This window comes from Alternaria infectoria (genome assembly GCF_024043175.1).
Source record: "Alternaria infectoria strain BMP 0036 chromosome Unknown scaffold_6, whole genome shotgun sequence".
NCBI lineage: Eukaryota > Fungi > Ascomycota > Dothideomycetes > Pleosporales > Pleosporaceae > Alternaria > Alternaria infectoria.
The window spans coordinates 872,318-895,130 of record NW_026250695.1 but is presented as its reverse complement, the minus strand read 5'-3'; the positions used below and the strand labels follow the sequence as shown (position 1 = coordinate 895,130).

The following is a 22,813-nucleotide window of genomic DNA, read 5'->3' as shown; positions in this document are numbered from 1 at the left end:
TGGAGGACCCCTTACCCATTTCGAAATTGGGCCTCTCTTCTACCCTAGTCTCGCGAGTGATCGAGGAGATATTGTTCCAGGTACAGAGAAGCCCTACCGCTAATTGGATCAAATCTACGCTCTCGAATCCCGCTTTCACCACCATCAGCTTGGTTATGCACCGGGAGGTCTCAAACCGCTCTACCCGGGTACACTTTGTCCATCGCTTCAAAAGCTTCCGTCGCGCTACTGGTGTACTGGTTGACGATCTTCTGATACTTCTCGCCATGTACTTCGTCGAGCGGCTCGAATTTGCTGGGCGTTCTAACGCGCTCTACGCCCCCCAACAAGATCTCGCCGCGGCTAACGAGCTCACGAGACTACTGGACCCAGTCGGTCACTTCTACTTGAGCCAAGCCTGAGCGAAGTCTGGATTAGTACAAGCAGTCTCACTGCACGCGTGGTTTGTCTCGCGAGCTGTCTTTCACTTTGCTGGCTCGTGCTCAGTCTTGGCGTTGCGACAAACGCTTACGCCGCACAACTGGACCATTTCCTTTCCGAAATACAAACTGCGCGCCTCATCGACCGATCGCCTTCGAACATCGGCAGGCTCATAACGATCGCTATGGACAACACGATTACTCCTCCACTCGCACACGGCGATCCCGCCCGCGTTTTGGGCGTCGCGGAATTGCTCGAATACGTACTCATCAACCTTGAACCCGCCGACATCCTCTACAACGCCCAGGCCGTCTGTAGCTTTTGGAAAGAGTGTATCCAGGGATCCAACTCCATCAAGAAGAAGTGTTTCTTGGTCGCCGACGAGATAAGCGAAAAGGACACAGACCGTCTTTTGTTTCTCGGATCGCATCTCCCGGACTTGGGCAAAACTCTACTTGCAGAATGGCGCCATTATGGAGATACTGAAGATCTTTGTCGACTGACAAAGGTAACTCCGGTTACTCTTCGTGCACTCTTCGCCGGTGACCCACTCGATCGTCGATTGCAATACAAGTCGGGCATCTACGATTATTTCAATAAACTGGACGATGCAAAGGAGTCCATTCCTCTCACGATGAACGTGGGTCGTGAAGGTTGCGAGCTTTATCAGGATCGTGAGTACGACGTGCGTATCTGGGAGTCGCTGCTTGACATGTCTCGGTTGAACCCGCTGCTGCGCCAGTCGTGGAGAGGGAAAGCGTCGGCTGCCTTCACAGGCTACGAGAAACACATCATCTTTGCACTGGGCGACAACTCCCTCGATGGCTGTGAGTACTTCACATATATTCGAGAGTTCCTGGAGACATTCGTCAATGCAATGAGCACCAATGAGTCAAGACAGCCCTGGAAGACTCTCCAGATCAGCTCACCTGCCGCCACCGAACTTACTGTCACGATTTCCCTACCGGCAGGCGACTCTGACGCCCACTATCTTCTCTGTTATACTGGTATCACGATGATCGATTTTGCGCGCGCTTTCATCATTGCGGTACGGGGACCTTTAGAGGACTACGAGCAAATCGATTTGGAGAACTGGATGGGTAGAATTCACCAGTTCAGGGAAGACACTAGAGTCTGGACGGGCATGATGCGCTCATACAAGAAAGAGAAGAAGCTTATCGACGACTTGATTGAACGAGTGGACAACATGGAAAGTGTATGGTAGTGCCGCTGGAAGTCATCGGTCTAGTCTAGACGCTTTACTAGAGTCACAACTGCTGGGCGTTAAGGATCTTCTGGTATATGACACGCATAATCTGCGCAACGACTGATACAACAACGCTTGCTTGTATATAGATCACAGGAAAAAGTTGAAGTAGAAGTTAACATCATCTTACATGCTATCTACTTGGTGAGACATAAAAGTGTGTATCCAGCCCATTAACTACGGGCAGACGGACAGCATTGGAGATCAGAGAAGCATTGCACAACAGTAGAAAACCAACATCTGGCAAGCTATCAACCCCATGTACCCTATGCATCAACCCTACATAGTCGTCCCTGCTGAGTAGGGAGTCCTCCCGTCCCTTCAACGAACCAACTCTCGCTACCCACACCCGTAACCGCATAGAACAACCCCCAAGGATCTCTTTCCTTCTTGATCTTCAGCAACCTATCGTAGTTATCACCATACATACTGTACTGAAAGTTCGGCTCCGCAACATCCGCCTCGTTCATATAAGCACCGCTGAGCGGCGTCGCATCTCTGAGCTTTTGCACGTACGAGTCGAGGCGAGCATGCGATGACTTCCAGAGCTCGTCAGAGAGGCTAGCATCGTACTGCCGACTATCGAAGCCGGTCATGTGCATGACTGCGTTGCGCAGGTGCGGCGAGACCGCAGAGTCGGAGCCAGGATAGCCGGCTGTTTCGAGTGTTGGTGCGTAGTCGACGGAGTGGAAGCTGTAACCGCCTTCTTCCACAAATGAGCGAATCGCTGCCATGGTGGTATTAAATGTCTGCGAGGTTGGGTCTGCGAAGTTGGATCGGGGAACAAGCCGGCTCACAAGACGACTGTTACTAGTACCGCCGCTTGGGCCGCCGGGCAGGGTACCGAACTTTGCATATGTGCTCCAGAACTTTGGCTCGGGGTTGACTAGTGAAATGCCAACGTCGTTGAGATTTTTGATGAGCGGCGCCATGAGCTTTTTCATTTCTTCGACGGTGACGCCCGGCATGGTAATTTGGTTGGAAAGAGTGAAGGTGCGAGCGGTTGTCGTGATGTAATTTGACATGATACCTTTGGCATCATTGATGCGTAAATTGTGCGAGAAATAGACCTTTATACCTTTCCAAAAGGTTTCATTAGATACGCGAACGGTGGTATTGTCGTTACTGGACACTGGGCCGGTCTGGAATGTGAAGTCACTTCGTGCGACTGTCGTAGGCGGATACGCTTTCACAATCGCAGATGTGACGATGCCAAAGTTTCCTTGGATATAGGTCAGTATCGGAGATAGTAGTAGTTACTTTGGAAGCTTACCAGGCCCGCCACCTCTAATCGCGAAGAACAGGTCGGCGTTCTCCATCGGATCTGCATGCACGAACCTGCCGTCTGCAGTGACAAGCTCTAAAGCAAGTACCTGGTCTGCCATCAGGCCATACTTTGAAGTGATGTACGAAAATCCCCCGCCTTGCATGTAACCGCCATAAGCACCAACAGTAGAAGACCCTGGGGCTAGAAGCGTTATGCCATATGTACTCATGGCGTCGTAGACTTCATGTTGTTCTAGCGCTGCCCCAACTCGGGCCGCTTGACCACTGTATTGACCAACTTCGTACGTCGGTAAGTACTCGAATGCTTTCATGCGATGCACCCAGACCTGGAGTGCGCCACCGCCGGTGTTTCGGCCGAGGAAGTCATGGCCGGTATTTCTACTATGGTCAGTTTGGGGCTGGTATCTTTCCTGAGGACGTACTTGATCGTCAAGCGGATATTGTTGTTCCTGGCAAAGTTGACTGCCAGCTGCACGTCTTTGACTGTAGTAGCATTGATGACAAATGCAGGAAAGCTGACGAGTTTGCAGCCAGACAGCGGAGGCGTGGCGCTAGCTGCTGGTACGGGGCATGGATTATGTAAAGTCCACTGCCCAAACGGTATCAGTGGGTCTTCCTTGCTAGATGAAATAAGTCAGCTTTCAACCGAGGGTAAGGTTTGCAACTACATACGCGAAGAGAGCATCGCTTTGACGTCGCCTGACGTTTGAACACTTTGCGGTATCCTTGTACTCGCCCTCATAGCAGGCAGCAGCAGGTGGAATACCCTTGAGCAATGTGCCTCCAAGACTGATGTTCAAGGCACTCCATTGCGTCGATGATGGCCAGCCGTCGTAGCCTGGATAGCTCTTGCAAGAAGGTATGTTGCTCGTGTTTGCTTTACCGAAAGCCAAGTCAGGGTTGGTCCCCACATCCGAGTCCGTCAGCTGTATACCCTCATATGGGAAGTTGTACGCATAGGCAGCTTGCGCAGCAAGAAGGGTTGAAAGAAGCGAGAACCCGAAGACCATTCTGTGAAGCGCGAACACGGAATTGAGATTAATGATGTCTAAAAGCTTCGACGACGAAGCTTGCTCTCTTGGAGGCTATCATGCTGGTGCCTTATACAAGCTTCTGGTAACAGCACTGGCGACACCCCTCTTCTCTACTGCCCATGAAATGCCCCACATACATCCAGGCTGATGATAGTCTGAGTTCCGGGGTGGTGCAAGGACTGTATCCCCATCTGTTGACTCGTACTCCTCATACGATGCGGCCCAGTTCTCGTCTTGGCCATACGATACGGGCCGGCCCAGACGTGTTGCCATATCGGGCGCGCAGTCAGCATGCAGCCATGTAGCTTTACCCGGTCTGGTTTCGCGGTGCATCTCGTGTGATCAATACGTCGCGCATATCGCGAAGGTTGTGAGGCTTTTGTGGCGTCCGTAATCATACAGTGGTTCCGACATCATGGTAAACGGTCGATGCTGAGGGCTGCGAAGCTGCATACTGAGTCTTCCTGTTGGTCGTAACAAGCGAATCAGAATGAACTAAACCTGCGATAAGAGCCTTTGAACGCGTGAAAGCTGACTTCGGGGTCTCCCCACACTGGGCGTACAGAATCGCCTTGTGGGACACATGATGCAAATGGATGTCGATATGGAAGCGAGAATGATGGCAGCATGTTCGAAAGTGATGCAGCACCCATGGTTTGATGAAAATCGTGCTGGTCGTGATGCGAAGACGAAGGACCGCGTCGAAATGTCGGAGGCCTCTTGCAATTGCCCCTGTGATAACAACGCTAGCCCCTTTGGGTATTGACCAAGCCCCCACCTGTTCCGCATCCCAAAACGGTCTAATCGTCCCCCATCGCATCAACATCCGGCATATCAAATGGCTTATCGTCTTCCCGTCTTGATAGAGATACGCGATTGATGCGCACGTCAAACCCAGGCAAAAAGACTCTTAGGTTGAGTCCGGCTACAGCTTGTCGCCAAGTTTCGCCATTGTCTGCTGAACATGTTCATCAATCTACAGAACGGCGCAATCCTCGGTATCGATCTGCAAGCATTGCTCAGTCCTTGCCCGCCCTATCATCTAGCTCTGTAGCATCCTCCATGTACTTCACCGAGTGCTTTCGCTGCTCCTCCTTCATACCCGCCTCGACATCCTGGCGACGCTGATCAGCCGACACGTCACCGAACAGGATGTCAATCTCCTCAAGTGTCTTTCCTTTCGTCTCTTTGATGAAAAATGTAGCAAAGATACCCATGGAAAGACAAAAGATGCCGAACATGAGGAATGTTTTCCACCTGCAAAGGACGATGTCAGTGCATGTCTTGTATGCAGTTTGTAGAGTCATTGTCTTACCCGATGGAGTTGATTGCAGCGGGTGTAATCTTCGTAATGACGAAATTGAAGAGCCATTGTGTTGCTGCTCCCATTCCCACACCATACGAACGAAGTCGGGTTGGGAAGATCTCCCCAAGGTAAACCCATGGGACGGGACCCCAAGAAGCCGAGTAGCCGATGACATAAAGGTAGATCATGGCGACCATGGCGATGGAGGCGGACGAGACTGATCCAGAATCTGGGTTTGGTGGGTTCGTAGCAAGAACAGCGCCGATGATGAACATCATGGACGCCATCCATGCCGCGCCAGCCATGAGCGAGTACTTCCGGCCAATGAAGTCGATACCAACGATCAAGAAGATTCCAGTCGTGATGACTTTGACTGTGCCATAAATACCCGTTGCGAACAGCGAAGCGTTAGCTGCTGATACACCAATGGTCTGGAAGATTTGAGGAGCGTAGTAGCCTGAAGGAGGGTCAGATGGCGAAGTTCAGCTCTAAAGAACTTCATCTTACCGATTGAGTTTGTTCCGCTGAACTGCTGCCAGAACATCAACACGAAACCAGTGATGAATCGGTATCGGTTGCCTGGAAGGAGAACCTCCTTCCACGTTATGCCCTCAGTCTGGTTCAACTCTTCTTCGACTGCAGCGCGAATCTCGGCTAGCTCTTTTTGGAGCTCAGGGCTATCGGGTTGCTCGCAACGAATGAACGCAAGAGATTGCGCAGCTTCCTCTTGTCGACCCTTTGACATCAGCCACCGCGGAGACTCCTTGAGGAAGAAAAGTCCGATCAACATGAAACCACCTGGGATGAGTTGAATCGATACGGGCACTCTCCATTGCTTCGTTGACGTGGGCATGTGGAGCGCAACACCGTAATCTAGCCAGTACGCAAAAGTGCTACCAATGACCAGGAACTCCTGGAAGAGACCAGCGATACGTCCTCGAAGAGCTGGAGGAGCATTTTCCGAGACGAAGACCGGGGTAATGGATGACATACCTCCAATACCGAGCCCTGCGATGACGCGACCTGCGTAGATCACGCCAATCTCATGATGAGCGGCAGTCTGGATTGCGGCTCCGATAAGGAAGACGAGGGAGAAGCCCATAAGAGACAATCGTCGACCGAACCGTTCGTTGATCCAAGCGGCCCCGATGGCACCGAAAAAGCAACCTGCAGTAAGAAGCGATACGACGTTCGACGATACCGATGCATTTTTCGAGTCGGAGAATCCAGACGAGTCTGTTGGCAAGCCGAAGTCCTGTTTGAAAGCTTTGAGCGCGAGCACGCTGCCCATTACTCCGGTGTCATAACCTTCCATAGTGTTAGCTCTTGCTCAGGAATGGAGACAGTGGGCGCCTACCAAACAGCAGCGAGCCCATGTAGGCAACACTGGTCAGTAGATAGACCCTGCGGTTCTTGAAGAATTTGGACGGCATCTTGGTTATGTCGTCGCAGCTTTCTGGGTTGACTTGTCTGCGTACAAAGAGAGCGAGGTAGGCTTTTCAATAAATACCTAGGTCAAAACACCAGACGCCGAGGGTGGCACCACCGGCAGTGCTGTCCCCGAGTATTGCGTCGTTATCATGTGGAGGAACCTGTCCGACCCCAGACTCCACCTTTGGCCTCCGCAGACCCATTTATCTGTTCTTCCACCAGTCATTTGTTCATCTCTGGGATCGTTCAGGCCTACTGTCCGACTCGGTTGCTACATACTCATGGAACAGAGCCGTTGCGACCTTTGCGAGCATTCTTAATGGTGTTTTCGTTGCGCGACGCTACAACATGCGGCTCAAAATTTGTGAAGATAAGCCTCCCAAGCCATGTATACGAGACCTCCCGAATGCTTGGTGCTGCATGTGTTGAGTCTAGCGCTTTCGTCTGAATGGCGGTATTTTTCAAGCGTCGGCGGAATAATGAGCTCCACTTGAATCTCGAACGCTAAGCTTGCCAGCGATCATAGCGCCTGCGTCCGAAGACCCTTCTCCATGGACGCATTGACATGTCAGCAAGACACCCTCGAAGACTTGGAAGACATCAGGATGCGAAGGCATCTTAGTCGTGCGGGAGTATAGCCAATATCCGTCACATCCGGTCCGCTGCGCATTTGCAATCCGCCACAGACGTGACTGCAACGTCAACATGACGGGCTTCAACAGCACGGCAGCGTTCTGGAGGAAGAGCACTGGACATACTCAACTATAATCCTATGGCCAGCCTGTCCTGATACCACCTTTCAGGTGTTCCCACGATATGCACACATGCTGAGGCCTTGTCGGTTTGACCCAGCCTAAAGGGCGACGTTCATTCTGTTCGTGTCCGCAACAACGACCGTCGCTGGATGCTCGAGTGAGATGCATAATATTGCGCGCGCGCTTCAGGATACTTCATACTGGAAGTGTAATGTTGCGTTATGAGGCTTGGCTTTGGTGAAGTACAGGTCGCTGGCGTTGGACGAGCGTGGTGAGCACAACATGAATGCTAGGCGTGGCAGGCATGGGCGTCATGGGGGACGTTGGGCCAACCCGGACATTGGCGACCTTGGCGGCATTGAGTGCCGTCATCTACACCCAAGCAAAACCTTCCTATTTGGGCAATGGGACTCACCATCATCGTTTAGCCTCAATCCATCGTGGATGGATTAACATGTATCCAAAGGGAACCTAAAAGCCGAGAGAAGGCTTTCTGGGAGGTACCAGCAGCAGATTGTGCATTGGAGGAACCCGTACTGGTCTTCTCGGTCTTTTCGGCCATCTCGCTGCTGCCTACGGACATCTCCACACTACCAACCTGAATCTCGCACATCTCGGTCAACAAAAAGCTCTTGAGCGGAAGACGGAATGTACGACCGAGGAAACCGAGATAGTCGTGCGAGTAGAGATGGAGTATAAAGATCGAAGCCTGCGATGACGGATGTGAATCAACTCAGCAATTGCAACGCCTCTTCCTTCCAGCATAAACCCTAGTGTACAGCTTCAAGCCCACAATTATGAAAGCAGCAGCAGACCAGATCCGCCAGGCATACGCCAAGGGCAATGCCCGAGAAAGACAACAAATCCAGGAACAGATGCGGGACCTACAGAAGGATCTCTACAGCGACTGGGAGATGATGTTCAGCCTAGCTATGGCAGTAAGCCTCCCCTATCCATTACATACGACACCTGTTTACTAATCTATCCTCAGCCTCTTCAATGGGCTCTCATCGACGTCGGTATCGATCTCAACATCTTTACCACGCTCGCCTCATCGACAACACCAGTAACACACGATGAGTTCCAGCAGAAGACTGGCGCAGCACCAAATCTACTCGCGCATCTGCTCCGGTCCATGGCATCGTTCGGACTCATCGCGGAAGTTGAGAAGAATACGTTTGCGGCAAACCGTGCGACACGCGTCTTTGCCAATCCGCACGTGAACGGCGCCGCGCCGCATCTGTCAAAACTTCATCTGCCGGTTATGCAAGCACTGCCTGGCTATTTGAAAGAGCACAAGTACCAGGACATCAACGATTCCAAAGACCTGCCTTTCCATGCGGCCATGAAGACGGCCCTTACGCCATTCGAGTGGATGAAACAGGATGGTGAGCAGATGAAAGCACTCGGTCACATCATGGTGCTCGACTCTGTCGATAGCTGGGTCTCCTCATACCCTGCTCAAGACGTTGTGGGCGACTTCAAGCCCGCGGACGACTCTGCGCTCTTGGTCGACATTGGCGGAGGCTTTGGTCAACACTCCGTCGCATTCAAGAAGAAGTTTCCTCAACTGCCTGGCCACATCGTCGTTCAGGATGTGCCTTCAACACTTGCGCATGCGCCTTACGTGGACGGTATCGAGTTCCAAGCCCATGACTTCTTCACCCCGCAACCTATTCGTGAAGCAAAGTTCTACTATCTCAGGCATATCATGCATGACTGGACGCATGAAGACTGCATTCGCATCCTCTCAAACATCGTTCCTGCCATGGGTCCGGAATCGCGCATCTTGATCGATGAGGTGGTGCTACCGGAGACGAGGGTGCCTTGGCAGGTCGCTATGATGGATCTTGCGATGATGGCGTCGCTGGGCGGCATCGAGCGGAGCAGGGAGGACTGGGCAAAGTTGTTGGAGAGCGCGGGACTGAAGATCGCGGATGTGCATCGCTATGATGAGGTGAGATACCATTCTGTCATTACGGCTGTGCCGAAATGAAACGCAGGCTTGTAAGTAGTAAAGCGGAACTTTGTAATAGCATTGTAGAACAATGGGACGCACTCAACTCAGTCATTGCAAACGTGGCTTACTAATGCAGCAGCCACCAACTCCGCGGCCTTCTGCCGGCATCGCAAGTGCAACCATCACGAAAATCACGATTTCGACCAACCCAGCCCAAACCGCGCCCTGACAAACTTCACACGCCTTCCGCCCTTTTCTGCACCATGGCGATCTCGGAGTACGGGCAAGTGCATTTAGGAATAATCGGAGTATGCCAAAAAGCTCCGAAGATGCTAATCAACGGTCGAAGGCGGGGCAGGCCCAGACACGCCGCTCCACTAACCGTCGCTCCGCCGATAGGGTAGGGCGCATCGAGCGTTAACACGCCCTATGCGTCTGGTCGCTGTCATAGATGCGTTTTTGCGCCAAGCTACTCTGCTAGATGAGGAATGCGAATCCGGGTGTTCTTTGTTGTCGTATAAGGCACGGTAGGCTCGTATGGTCGACGACCAAACTTCTGAACGAACGGATAAGACATCTTTCTGGTCCACGCTACGAGCGCTTGACGCAATCTGCTGTTGTTTATCTTTCGAAAGACGATAAAAGGGTAGAAGAAGGGGTTTTCGTTCAAGATGGATCCAATCGCCAACCCCGTTGTCCAGATGCAGGACATTCCGACTACGAGCGACGGAAGACCCTATGCTTATGAGGAGCCTGATGAGATTTGGGATGGATTGAGAAGGACGGTGTCGAAGATGACGGGTCGATCGAAGGCGGGCAGCGAAGCGAAACAGTCTGCGCATCATGAGATGGAAGTCAGATCGCATGGGCGCACACGGTCGCATCGGACGCAGCCCATCGATGAGCTAGACGAAGAGCCCGGAATACCCGTTGTGGACGCTGAAGACGATTTCCCCGAGGGTGGGCTACGCGCGTGGCTCGTTGTCGCATCGGCGTGGTTGATGCTGTTTCCTTCCTTTGGCTTCATGGTGTCTATCGGCACGCTTCAGGATTACTGGGGCCAGAACCAACTTTCGTATATGTCGGCACGTGATATCGGATGGATTCCTTCGGTTTTCGTCTACCTGTCACTGGCGCTGGGTATCTGGGTTGGACCGCTCTTCGACCGGTATGGGCCGCGGTGGATCGCTTTGACAGGAAGTGTCATGTTCCTCCTGATGATCTTCCTGCTTGCTGAGTGCGGCAAGTTCTGGCAGATGATCCTCTGTTGTGGCGTCCTGGGAGGGTTCTCCGGCGCCATGCTTACGACGACGAGTCTTGCCGTGGTTGCGCATTGGTTCAAGGAGCGACGAGGTCTTACGCAAGGCATTGCCATGATGGGTAGCTCTGCTGGTGGTCTGACGATTCCGTTGGTCTTGCGGACTACTCTCCCAAAGTATGGCTACTCGTGGTCGCTTCGCATACTGGGCTTCGTCTTCCTCTTTTGCTTCATCATCGCCAATATCCTGATGAAAGCTCGCATCCCACCGTCTGCCGCCGCAAAGAAGAAAGCCATCATCTCACTCTCTATCTACGGCGATCTCAGGTTGAGCTTGTTCACCTTGAGTGTCTTCGGTTTCGAGGTCGTTCTCTTCGGTGGATTAGGCATCATGCCTACCTACGCAACGCTGAGTACGAACTTTCCACCCGACACTGGCTTCTACCTCATCGCTGTGCTCAACGGTGTCTCGTGTCTTGGACGATTACTACCTGGGTATGCCGCGGATAAGATTGGTCGATTCAACACTTTGTTCATCATGATCGTCTTCACGTTGCTCTGGATGCTAGCTCTGTGGTTGCCGCTTGGTACAACGTCTCTCCCGGCACTGTACGCTTTCGCAGCGCTCTTCGGTTTCGGAACAGGTTCATGGATGGCGTTGACACCTGCATGCGTAGGACAGCTATGCAGGGCAGAGGAATTTGGCCGATACTATGGAAGCATGTACTTCATTGCGTCCCTCGCAACGCTGGTCTGCATTCCGATCAGCGGAGAGCTTGTTGAAACAGTTGGACCCCAGCCAATGGTAGCTTTCTTCTGCGCGATTCTCGGTTTGAGTCTGATCAGTTTCTTGTTCAGTCGGTGGGCATGTTTGGGAAGGCGTTGGACGCTGAAAGTAAAGGTCTGAGCGATTTGATAGATGAATTCGTCATGCTAGGAAACGAGCACGCTATGATGCTACCCACAATTCTGTTGTTGAGCGGACCGAACTAGCGTAAAACAGTCCTGGTAGTGCGAACATCAAGAAAACTTCATCGCGCTAAGATCGGCCCCTTCCGAAAATTCACGATTTAGTGGGAACTAGTCCATCTAGCAAATCACATGCCTACGCTTTACACCTGTCAAGAAAGGGTTTACAACTGAGTAAGTCTATCGATAAAGCGTGATAGACGTCTAGCCGCCTAGACGCTGCGGCGAGGTTCAAACCTCCAAAACCTCGCACCATGATGGGTACCTAGGTATTCGTATAGTACTTCCCAACTGCATTCCGCGCCACCACATGGTGGTCCAGGCTCACAACAGATTTACATGACGTGCTTTGATAGCGCCGAAAGAAATTTGCGGGACGAACGGGAAGAAGAGTAAAATATAGTACATAGCACCAAGAACAACTTCATAGTGCGGTCCCTGACATTACCTGGGTACACATCCCCGCCACACTACCGCCTGTGCGTTCTCCAACAATACCCCAGAGCCCTGTCTCCGCGGTCACATCGTAGTCGACAATGTTGGACCAAATCCACCAGCACGACATCGAAAGCTCACCACACATCGACCACCATGGCTCCGACGATGGCAAACCGATTCTCGAACCGCAACTCAATGTCGGTGGGCATGGGGCTACGCAGAGGCGGCTCAAGAATTATCATGTCACCATGATAGGTTTCTGTTCGGGAATTGGCACGGGACTTTTCATCGGAACGGGGTCGGCGTATGCGAGTGCTGGGCCTGCGGGTCTGTTGCTTGCGTATTTGGTTGTGGGAAGTGTGCTTTGGTGTGTTATGCAGAGTATTGCGGAGTTGGCTACTGTGGTGTGTAACTCTTCGGTGTTGGGTTTCAAGGGGTAGTTGCTTACTGTGCACCAGATTCCCACTGCTGGTTCGTTTCCGCATTTTGCAAGTCGGTTTATTGATCCGGCTGTTGGTTTTTCTCTGGCTATTAGCTATGGGTACTGTTATACCATATCCATTGCTGCCGAATGCTCGGCATCCGCTATTCTTGTCGGATACTGGACTGATATGTCGCCTGCTGTTGTCATTTCCATCAGTCTGGTTCTTATACTGGCGACCAACTTGTTGAGTGTACGTTGGTTCGGCGAATCCGAAGTCGTCGCTGGTGCCATCAAGATTGCATGCTTCCTTGGTCTCATTCTGGTTTCCATCGTCATTACCTCCGGAGGCGCGCCAAACGGTGAAACAATTGGCTTCCGCTACTGGAACAATCCAGGCGCATGGGTGGACTATAACGGCATCTCTGGGCCAACAGGTCACTTCCTCGGATTCCTAGCTTCGTTCGTCAACGCAGCGTTCTCCTTCATTGGTGTCGAGGTGGTTGTTATCACCGCTGCTGAGAGCATCAACCCACACTCGGCCATTCCAAAGTCGGCCAAACGGGTCACTTTCCGCATCGCCCTGTTTTACATTCTGGGTGCCCTTCTCATCGGCATCATCGTCGACCCGAGGAACCCCGGTCTCGTATCAGGCACAGGAAACGCCAACTCTTCACCCTGGGTTATCGCGATCAAACAAGCTGGCATCAGCGTCCTTCCTTCGATCGTCAACGCTTGCATTCTCATCTCTGCCTGGTCGGCAGGAAACTCTTACTGCTGGGTCGGATCCCGAATTATTGTCGCTATGACCACGGATCGCCAACTTCCACAAATCTTCGGCCGCACCTGGAAGAACGGAGTACCGTATTACGCGGTCCTTGCGTCTTGGCTTTTTGGACCTCTCGCATACCTCAGCCTGGGCGAGGGAGGTGCGGCGCAGGCTTTCGGTTGGCTCGTGAGTCTCAGCACTGTTGCAGGCTTGATCGCCTGGGCAACATTATGTTTCTGCTTCATCCGCTTCCATGCTGCTATGAAGGCGCAAGGACTCAGCCGGGATAGTTTACCTTGGAAGAGCCCCTTCCAACCTTTTACCGCTTGGTATGGTTTCATCGGATCTACTATCATTACCTTGATCACTGGATTTCCTGTCTTCCTGAAGGGGAACTGGAGTACGGGTGATTTCATCGCCTCGTATATTGGCATCCCACTTTTCATTGTTCCAATCATCATATGGAAGCTGGTGCACAAGACCAAGGTGCGTAAATTGCTCTTTCCGTACGTTGAACCTGCTGACATGATATAGTTCGCTCGTGCTAATACCATCGATCTCCACTCTGGACGTCTTCAGGGAGTGTAGGCTGCAAAATTCCGGATTCTTCGGCGTTGGATGTTTGCGATTGATGAGAGTGGGCATCGAAACACTCGAGTAAGTCGTACTAGAAGGTAGCAGCTGTCCGTGTGAACTGCACTAAGTCTCACCGGAATTGTCCGGGAGCTCTGCGTAATGAAAGTCTACGACAAACATGTCTTGAGAGAGGACTTTGGTCGGTGTGATGAAAACTTTGAAGCTGACGTCTGTCCCGACTACGTAGTCTATCCGGACTCGCCCTGACTCGTTCTGTACGGGCTTTGGCGAGGCACTAGTGTGAAATGCTTCCAGGATCATGGAACCTTGCTCCCAGACGGCATCTTTTATATCATACCAGGGTTGCGGCTTCTCTTCCGGGGCGTCTTGTAAGCATCCAAGAGATAGGAAGATCGTGTACTTATTTGCCCACCCCGCTTTATTGACGAGGCCGAATCGCAGTTCTAGGGATGCTGTCCAGGCGAAAGGCGCAATGTGATTGTCCTTGCCCTGGAGGATGCTATCTTTCTCATTCCAAGCTTCTTTGGGGAGGCATCGGCGTACCTCGATGCCTTCTGAGGGTTTGCGAATAAGGAATCCCCATCGGCGCTGGAAACTGTTCTGGACAGTCGATGTACTAGCATATCGGATGTATATTTCTTTGGGAAACGCAGAAGAAGGTACGAATTCGAAAGGGACCAGTGATACTGGATAGCTGACTTCTCGATGATAAATATCGGCAGATAATTGCACCAAAGGGACAATTACGAAGTGCTGGAAGTCGTGAGCCACGTGGCATCTTAAGATCCCCCAAACGACGTCACGATCTGGCCACATCATGTGGCCGTGAAGAGGCCGAATCGCACTGCGTCTATGACTATCGAGCTGATGAGTGTGGAAGAGCGTTTGCCATATGCGTAGCCCCCTGTGAGTCATCGTGGAAGGAGGCACAGGATCGTCTGAAGCGAACGGTATCAAACTTCGTGTTGCCCGAAAATCATTTGGCCCAGACGCGAGTGCGTCTCCGGCCAGCTTATTCATACGGTGTGAAGCCTGCCATGCAAAGAGCGTCTCGTCCTCGGAGATCTTCATGATTTCTTCCTGCAACCTTCTAAACGCCTTGATGTCCCCCTCGCCATACAGCAAAGGTATATTGACATCGAAAACACCAAGTAAGCTGTAAGCGATGTCTTCAGGTCTTGTTGCCTGCCTCCCTGCGGCCCATGACATCCGCATACTGATGCTCGCAGTTTCTAAGCTCTGGCCCTCGAGATACCCCCTGGGTATGCCGGTAATCATTGATATTTTAGTGCAGAGGATGGGCTTGCTTCCAAGAAGTTGCCAGTCGCGCGAGTAGAACTTCATGCCGTCGTATCTACCAGGTGGGGCTTTGATAGGAACCGGAGAATGGTACACCCTGGGGGAGTCCTCGCGATGTTGGAAGCTGCTAGGAGCCAGTAACTCTTGTAACGTCCAAGCACGTGCAAACCATCTGCTGCGTGAAAAGGCGATGCCATCCCTTGCCAAGTAACCTTCCGCGAATGCACCCTCATGCTCGACATCGGCGAGATATGCATAGCACTGCTTTGAATCTCTGTACCACGCAAACATACTGTTGATAGCTTCCGAAAGCTCAGCACTGCTGCTCTTGTCGATACAGCAGGTGTCGATCCATACATAGTTAAACCCATCGCCAATCGCGAGTTCACATGTCTTTTCAATTTTGGCAAATCCCTTCTTTTTCCTCGCTTGCTCTAGATCAGAAAGATCAGAGAAGATGACTTCCTCGTCCTCCCAGCAGTGCGATAGAATCGCGTATGGTGGGATACTGTCGATAAAGGGCTTCAGCTCAAGGGTGTGTGCATTCAGAAGTCGCATGATGAGAGGGGTTCTTTGGACAAGGACACGCTCTACCTGATCGCGGATTTTGATTTAGAGTTTTCGAAAGGTGGATGAACGAGGGCCGAACTTTCCCTCCGTCATGAGCATTACATCTAGGCAACGGGGCACGAGTAGCCAGCCTTGGAAAGCGTTGGAGAACACAAAGGCCTCGACCCCGATGAAAGTCGAACTAACAACAAGCAAGAATTAGGTGAACGACCCAGAGAAATAACCGGACTATCACGACACGAGCGCGAAGAGCAGTACGTTGTTAACGGACGAGGAGAGTGAGTATGGTGATGAAGGAAGGTGGGGCAGGCACGGAGGACGCATGGGCCCTGCTCCGCCAAGACCCTTCGCTTGAAAACGCGCAAGAACTTTGCAGAGCTCCTCTCAGCCTTCTCTCACCACACCCCGGCGGCATAGCTACGACACGAGTTGATGAGATTATCTACAACCGCGCGTCACGCGCGATCAATATATCGCGACATATGAGACCAGATCACCATCTCAACTGCCAGAAAGCGCAGCCACAATCCCAGAACTAACAGCAGACCCAACCTTCCACAGCCCCCAGCCTTCTCTGCAACCAACCAAGTAAGTCCATCACCCTTCTTCACCTACCCGCCCTTCCACACCCCATCTCGCAATGATGAACACAATACAAATCACAAGTTTCAAGACGGATCGGAGAAGGTTTCACGGCCTTTATTGAATGAGTATTTCCTGTCTGAATAAGAGATTACACATACATGTCACGTCGCTTCATTATGTTCGGGGCAGGTTGCTGACGAGTCATCACAGAGTCTAAGCAGTGCTTTATAGCAGTAGGATGCCAGTGGTAGTTCATAGTCATTCGCTTAATGCAAACATGTTTTTTGAAGACCGATATTGTCTCATTATCTCTGTGTGGTCTGTGATGATGCCTGAGGAAGAGAGTGAGACTATGAATACATGGCGTGTTACAATATCGCCTGCAGTATAGCATCGTTATATCATATCACAGAAGGAGACGAGCGTTCTACAGCTAAATGAGTTCTGTAGCAGCGCATGAATCTGGCAATCGATGTCCTGTATTTTGCAATTGCAAACCTTTGCCGTGTGCTGGATACGTAACAAGGACCGACAGGGAAATTCGTTAGCAGGAGGGATCAAAGCCATATTGTTAACTTTGTTGATTCATTCCATGATACAGTTACATACAAGCCCAGAAAAGCAGACGTACGATACCGAAGTAAAAGCAGAGCCTCAAAAAAAGGAAATGAGAGTGCGAAATCCATCCCTTATGAGCGCCTGCCACCGATGAATACAGATCCTTTTCCATTCCGTTCCACCCAGTATCCATTTTTCCATGGTCGTTTCATTGTTATCCTTTGCGTCGCCATCCGTGACTATATGCATTTTGAACCCATGAGGAGACTTTTCGTGTCGTGTCGCGCATCTAGTCTTCCGCCATTGATGCGGTGTTCTTGGTGGTCCTGCCGCTGCGGCGTGGTGTGCCGTCGGCGGTGGCAGCCTTCTTGGGTGCCTTCTTCTTTGCGGGTTCCTTCTTCTCCTTCTTGGCACGGCCGCCCTTCTTGGGAGTGGGCTTTGTCTCGGCTTCTTCCTTGTCCTCGGCTTCATCGTCGTCAGCCTCGTCGGTCTTTGCCTTCTTCTCGGCGGGCTTCTCATCGGCGTCAGCGTCGGCACCGTTGGTCTTATCCGCGGCTACTTCGTCAGCCTTGCGCTTGTCGCCGGCCTGGGGTTCCTCGTCCTTTTCGTCGGACTTGTCTTCTGTCGCGTCGTCCTTGGCCTCTTCTTTTGATTCTTCCTTCGAGTCCTCCTTAGTCTCTTCAGCCTTGGACTCGCCGTTGGTTTGCGCGTCTTCCTTCTTGTCCTCATTGTCAGGCGCGTCCTTCATCTCCTCGTCCTTCTTCTCGGCTTCAGAGGTCTTCTCGTCCTCCTTCTTATCTGAGTCAGCCGACTTGTCGTCATCCTTCTTCTCTGACTCTGCCGGCTTGTCCTCTTCGTTGGAGTCGCCGTTAGCGCCGTCGGCCTTCTCGTCGATCTGGAGTTCGGAAGCGCGCTTCACGACATCGTTGCCAGAGCGCTCGACGTGCACAGCGGGGTTGTCGGGCGAGGCGTTCTTCTTGATGGTGTTGCCCTTCTTGGATTCAATGGCAATCTCGCCTTGGTCCTTGACCTCGGCAGCGGTGCCACCGGGCTGTCCGGAGCCCCAGTTCCATGAGACTGCTCACACGTTAGCAGTGAGTTCCTGAGTCTTTGGCGATTATACCGATCGCGGCAAGGAAGACGCGCGCGGATGGGCAATCGTTACGCGCCAGTGAGCGCAATGCGCCTGGCGGAACCTCGCGATGCGCAGCCACTAACCGGCTGAAGGGGTCTCGGATTGAGAATTGAGAGGCACGTACCCTTGTCTCCTTGTTGGATCTCAGTGTCGGTCATTGTGTGTAACGTAGCTTAGCCGTGGCAGGTGGTAAGAGATGACGTTATGGTGCGCAAAACCGCGTGTAAAGTCGCGAAGGCGGGGCGGAACAGCAATTGATGCGCGTAAAGGTGCAATGGATACGGTGATGCGTAGAAATGATGCGCAAGTGGTGGGAAGAGACGCGACGGGCGGTGTAGAAGAGGAAAGAAGAATGGAAGCCGGGAACCTGAGTGCTGGGAAAGAGCTCTCGAAGATCGGAAGCTGCGATGCTGAGGCGTGATTGGCTGCCCTGACCCACAAACGCCAATCTGTGCAATCTATGGGGAAGGTGGCTGGCGATCGAGCCACGGCGTCATCGGCTGGTCTGTGCACGTTCTCGAAATACATCCTTGTCGATCGCTTCCTTCAGAGCATGGCATTCGAAAATGGGGTGTTGAACTATATTATTGACGGCGTTGTGCCATACTTTCGTGTACTCATGACCAACTCTTGCCTCCCATACCATCTATCACCTTGTCCATCCTGTGCGTGTGTGCATAGTCAAATGCCGTCACCAAAGCTACGAGATGACTAGCTGCCGCAAGAACAACCAAGACGTGAAAGATCTGATGACTCGATCCCCAAATATCGTACTTCCCAGGGCTCCATTTCTCGGGTACCCTCGCAGCATAGATAGCCGCGCCAGCAATATACAGCGCACCCTGCAAGAGAACCCAATCCAACCCAATGCTCTTGCGCAGATGTTCGACACCGTATAGTCGAACGCCGTGGAGTACGGGGAAGACAGCAGAGAGACCCATGAGCACAAACATGAGGGCTCGGAAGGGTCGCAATGCCGGAGTGCGGAACTTGGGGTGTGTTGCTGCGACAGATGTGCCGGCTGCCAGCGTCGTAATCATGGTCCAGTACGTTCTTTGCAGTTCTGGTTCGCTGGCAAAGGCGTAGTATACGATGGGTACGAAGCTGCCCCAAATCAAGAAAACGATTCCCAGATAGTCGAGTTTGTTCCCCCAAACAGCGACTTCGTGTGAGTGGTTCTGTATGGTGTGATATGTCGCGCTCATGCCCAGACATGCTACAGCTCCGGCGAAGTAGCAGCTGAAGGCCCAGACATCTTCTTGAGTCGCTGTGTCATAGCGAGGAGCCAACGTGTTGTAGAGTGCGACGGAGGAGATCGCAGCCATCACAGCTCCAATGAGATGGGTGTAGATGTTGACGGTTTCGTTGTGTAGATACCCCAGGCTCTTCCAAGACTTGACAAATGAGTTAGATTGAGCGCGGTATCCCGATTGAATGTAGTGATTGTCTTGCTGCCATGGCGACAGTTCATCCCATAGCAATATCAACTTTTCTTCAACCTTTTGCTCCAGCTCTTTCCCGGTTTGCGCGGCTTTTGAGGTTGCTTCCTTGGCTGCTTCCATGACGGGATTATCTGATGGGAATCTTTGAATTCAGAATTGAGGGGACAGTTTCCAATATATGAGTGTTTGTTGGAAGTTCACATGTCATGAAACGGCCTCGGAGAATCCGCGAATACCCTCAGGGACTACACGCGATCTAGGTAGACTATGCCGCGTCCGGTCAGGCTTGCGAGGACAACACGTGTTTCTGAAGCAAAGCAATGACCTTGACAGCGCAGTCGCTCTTCATGGGCAACATCGTCAGTGGTCTCGCTGTTGTCACGAGACAAGGCATTTCCGACGCGTCGAGCTCGTGCGCTGCCCCTCCATCCCACCTTCCCTTCTTCCCAGCCCTCGAGCGCGGTTGCTTTCACCACCACACACCATGTATCGCAAATACGCTAGGTGATATACAGCCATGATCATTCCAGTCTTTGACATTACTTGATCTCCCGCGCTCTCCATCAGAGCGCCCGACCCCACCACCAGCGCAATGAAGTCCTCAGATCCCGGCCGACCCAGCAGCCGTCGCGCCGCCTCAGGTGCATGGAACCGGCTGAAGCCAGTCCGCGAAGATGTCCTGGAGACATACGGACTCCCTTCCAAAGGAGAGACACGGTACATCCCTCTCGCCCCATGCGTCTGGACACAATGGTTAACTTCCCAGGCTGAACGACTTCAAAACACAAGAAATCTACTTCAACCGCATAATAGAACGCTACATGAAACTCTGCGCCCTCAACCGCGACGAACTCGACCGCCTCTTCATATCCGTCAGCATCCCGCCTCCCGACACGACCACGACGACCAAGACGACGACGGCAGCGCCCAACTCCAATTCCAAACTCACATCCTCCTTCTCCTCGCTCTCGCTCTCCAAACACGCACCCCCAGAAGCCCGTCAACAACCCACCACCCGCCCACCCCTCGCCTCAACATCCACAAACACACCACATCAGCCCATACCCCAAAAAGCCTTCACGCCCTCCATCCAAGAACTCTCCACAGTCCTCGCCTCCCTCCGCAAATTACGAGAAGCCATAACCGCGTCCTCACGCACCGACGCATTCGCCCTGCGCGCCTACACCTTCGCCATCCACGTCAGCATTCTGTGCCACGACTGGTCTTCCTACCTGCCCTCTCTCCTCTCTCTCCTCGGGAAGATCCACCCCGTTAACCCGCTTTCGCCATCGACCCTGCACGAAGTGGTCGGCTTGTTGATCCTCGACCAAGCGTGTCGGCAATCTGATTACTCGGGCGCGCGCGCCACGAAACTACGGTATGGCTATAAAGATTGGAGGGTGGAGAAGGTGTTGCGGTGTTTGGTTGCAGATGACTATGTGGGGTTTTGGCGGGTGAGGAGGAGTGTGGATGGGTATCAGAGGAGGGTTATGGAGTGGGCGGATGGAGGGGTGAGGGTGCATGCGTTGAAGTGTTTGGGAAGAGCGTATTTGAGTGCGGATAGGGCGTTTGTGGAGAGGTGCGCGGAGAGGAGCTGGGAGGAGTTGGTGCAGGAGGGTGTGGGGTGGGAATTGAGTGCGGATGGGGAGAGGGTTTTGATTAAGAAGATGAAGGGATGAAGTAGCTTATGGGGGGATGGTGTTTTGATACCCAGTTGTATTGCATGTGTCTTGGGATTGAAGCATAGATTGGTTGAATTTCAGGATGAAGCGTTGAACATTCAGGGTATCATTAAGACTTTTCTATAAGACCACATCACTCATCCTCCATCTCCTCATCTTCATCTTCATCCTCTTCCTCCCCAGCATCAGCAGCATCCTGCCAAACATCATCGTCCATATCATACGCATCCAAAAGATCGTCATCCATCTCCTCATCCTCATCCTCCTCGCCTTCGCCCTCACCCTCCCCAGTCTCCCCCCTAGCAGCAGCCCTCTCCTTACGCTTCTTCTCCACATTCTCCTTCTGAACACGTCTCCTCTCCTCCTTCTCCTTGTTCCTCTGTGTCCACTTCTTCTCCAAATCCTGCTCCTCTTTCTTGCTCTTCTTGATGTACTCATGCCACATGATCTTGCCGCCACAGACGTCCTCTTCGACTTTTGTAAGGCGCAACTTCATGCGGGGGCCCAGTTCAACGAGCTTGACGGCGCGTTTCTCGACGCGGGGTTTTGAGCCGCGGGCGCGGGCGTGCGAGGTTTCGTCGCCGGCTTTTAGCTTTTCTTTTTCTTTGCGGGAGAGGACTTTTTGGCGGACGGGTTGCGCGACTTCGACTTCGGCGTCGGTGTCTTGTTCGGTGTCGGAGGCGGATGTGTAGCCGGCGGCTGAGGGGTCGAGCATGTAGTCTGCGACGTCCTGGAGGTGGAGTTAGTGGGTGTTCTATATGCATTTTTTGGGGGGTGACTGCTTACCTCGAGCTTGCCTAGGTTGGGCAGTGCGCTCTTCTTCTTCTCCTTGCTGCCAATGAGCTTCTCGGCTGCGTATAACCGGCGGATGGCTTTCGGTACGCCCGTGACTTTGGTTGTGATCGCGTAATGTCGCAGGCTGATTGTGACGGAGCCATTCTCTTCCGAGGGAGGTTCGCGGTTGAGTAGGAGGACGCGCTTGATCGAGTGTAGAGGGGTGGTGTGCGGTTGAATGGGCGGGAACAAGCCCTGGAACATGTCCGTCACGAGCTTCTCGAGATGCTTAGGAGGTGCCTTGTCGCCGAGTCGTTCTCTTTCCGCATCGCTGGTAAGGAAGTTGTTCATCACAAGCAGCGGCGCAACTAGGAAATCGTTTGCGCCAGCCCGTGGGCGTCTCATTGACTTGAGAATGTCTTTGCAGAGACTGTAGTTTTCGACTCGGAAATGGAGTGTAGGTCCGCGGGGGACACGGCATAGTCTGAGGTTGACGTTGCCGACTTCTGAGCGGGAGAAGAGGAGAAGATGGCTGACACCGAGCGGTCCACACATGACAAGGAAGTCCTTTGAGGCTGTTAGCTCAGATCATGCCGGCAATTATGTAAACCATACCTTGAGCTTATTCGCCCTTCGCTCCTTCAGCCGAATAGCGGTATCGGGCTCCAGGCAGTGGCGCACATCGTTTACGAGGTCTGAGACAGATCTTCCTACTCTGTAGCTCGTTAGCAATCATGTTGGCATATATCTCGATATGACTAGACTCACTCCTGCGCGCCAATACGAATGACCATAGATTTGGGGGTCCCTGCTATCGGCTTCTTGGAAAGCTCCTTGTCGCGTACCGACTGCTTCT

General features: G+C 52.5%; 9 protein-coding genes across 9 annotated transcripts; 5 read left to right on the top strand and 4 right to left on the bottom strand.

Annotated features, from left to right (window-relative positions):
- Positions 1-604: 604 nt before the first annotated feature.
- Positions 605-1,645, top strand: J4E92_004609 (uncharacterized protein; the record flags this gene model as incomplete). Its single annotated transcript, XM_051495999.1, has 1 exon — positions 605-1,645. One exon carries the CDS (start codon positions 605-607, stop codon positions 1,643-1,645), a length of 1,041 nt encoding a protein of 346 aa, XP_051353839.1.
- Positions 1,646-1,953: 308 nt separating this feature from the next.
- On the bottom strand, positions 1,954-3,984 carry J4E92_004608 (uncharacterized protein; the record flags this gene model as incomplete). The annotated part of the gene is made up of 4 exons (XM_051495998.1): positions 1,954-2,909; positions 2,961-3,352; positions 3,397-3,594; positions 3,647-3,984. 4 exons carry the CDS (start codon positions 3,982-3,984, stop codon positions 1,954-1,956), a joined length of 1,884 nt encoding a protein of 627 aa, XP_051353838.1.
- A 1,043-nt stretch (positions 3,985-5,027) lies between these two features.
- On the bottom strand, positions 5,028-6,747 carry J4E92_004607 (uncharacterized protein; the record flags this gene model as incomplete). The annotated part of the gene is made up of 4 exons (XM_051495997.1): positions 5,028-5,265; positions 5,324-5,771; positions 5,822-6,622; positions 6,672-6,747. The coding sequence occupies 4 exons, from the start codon at positions 6,745-6,747 to the stop codon at positions 5,028-5,030; spliced, it is 1,563 nt and encodes a 520-aa protein (XP_051353837.1).
- A 1,550-nt stretch (positions 6,748-8,297) lies between these two features.
- Positions 8,298-9,496, top strand: J4E92_004606 (uncharacterized protein; the record flags this gene model as incomplete). Its single annotated transcript, XM_051495996.1, has 2 exons — positions 8,298-8,438; positions 8,492-9,496. 2 exons carry the CDS (start codon positions 8,298-8,300, stop codon positions 9,494-9,496), a joined length of 1,146 nt encoding a protein of 381 aa, XP_051353836.1.
- Positions 9,497-10,131: 635 nt separating this feature from the next.
- On the top strand, positions 10,132-11,625 carry J4E92_004605 (uncharacterized protein; the record flags this gene model as incomplete). Its single annotated transcript, XM_051495995.1, has 1 exon — positions 10,132-11,625. The coding sequence occupies one exon, from the start codon at positions 10,132-10,134 to the stop codon at positions 11,623-11,625; it is 1,494 nt and encodes a 497-aa protein (XP_051353835.1).
- A 1,111-nt stretch (positions 11,626-12,736) lies between these two features.
- J4E92_004604 (uncharacterized protein) lies at positions 12,737-13,903 on the top strand (the record flags this gene model as incomplete). Its single annotated transcript, XM_051495994.1, has 2 exons — positions 12,737-13,801; positions 13,850-13,903. 2 exons carry the CDS (start codon positions 12,737-12,739, stop codon positions 13,901-13,903), a joined length of 1,119 nt encoding a protein of 372 aa, XP_051353834.1.
- A 111-nt stretch (positions 13,904-14,014) lies between these two features.
- On the bottom strand, positions 14,015-15,769 carry J4E92_004603 (uncharacterized protein; the record flags this gene model as incomplete). Its single annotated transcript, XM_051495993.1, has 1 exon — positions 14,015-15,769. The coding sequence occupies one exon, from the start codon at positions 15,767-15,769 to the stop codon at positions 14,015-14,017; it is 1,755 nt and encodes a 584-aa protein (XP_051353833.1).
- Positions 15,770-17,213: 1,444 nt separating this feature from the next.
- J4E92_004602 (uncharacterized protein) lies at positions 17,214-19,621 on the bottom strand (the record flags this gene model as incomplete). Its single annotated transcript, XM_051495992.1, has 2 exons — positions 17,214-18,001; positions 18,688-19,621. 2 exons carry the CDS (start codon positions 19,619-19,621, stop codon positions 17,214-17,216), a joined length of 1,722 nt encoding a protein of 573 aa, XP_051353832.1.
- A 472-nt stretch (positions 19,622-20,093) lies between these two features.
- J4E92_004601 (uncharacterized protein) lies at positions 20,094-21,180 on the top strand (the record flags this gene model as incomplete). The annotated part of the gene is made up of 2 exons (XM_051495991.1): positions 20,094-20,098; positions 20,268-21,180. The coding sequence occupies 2 exons, from the start codon at positions 20,094-20,096 to the stop codon at positions 21,178-21,180; spliced, it is 918 nt and encodes a 305-aa protein (XP_051353831.1).
- Between the last annotated feature and the right edge of the window lie 1,633 nt (positions 21,181-22,813).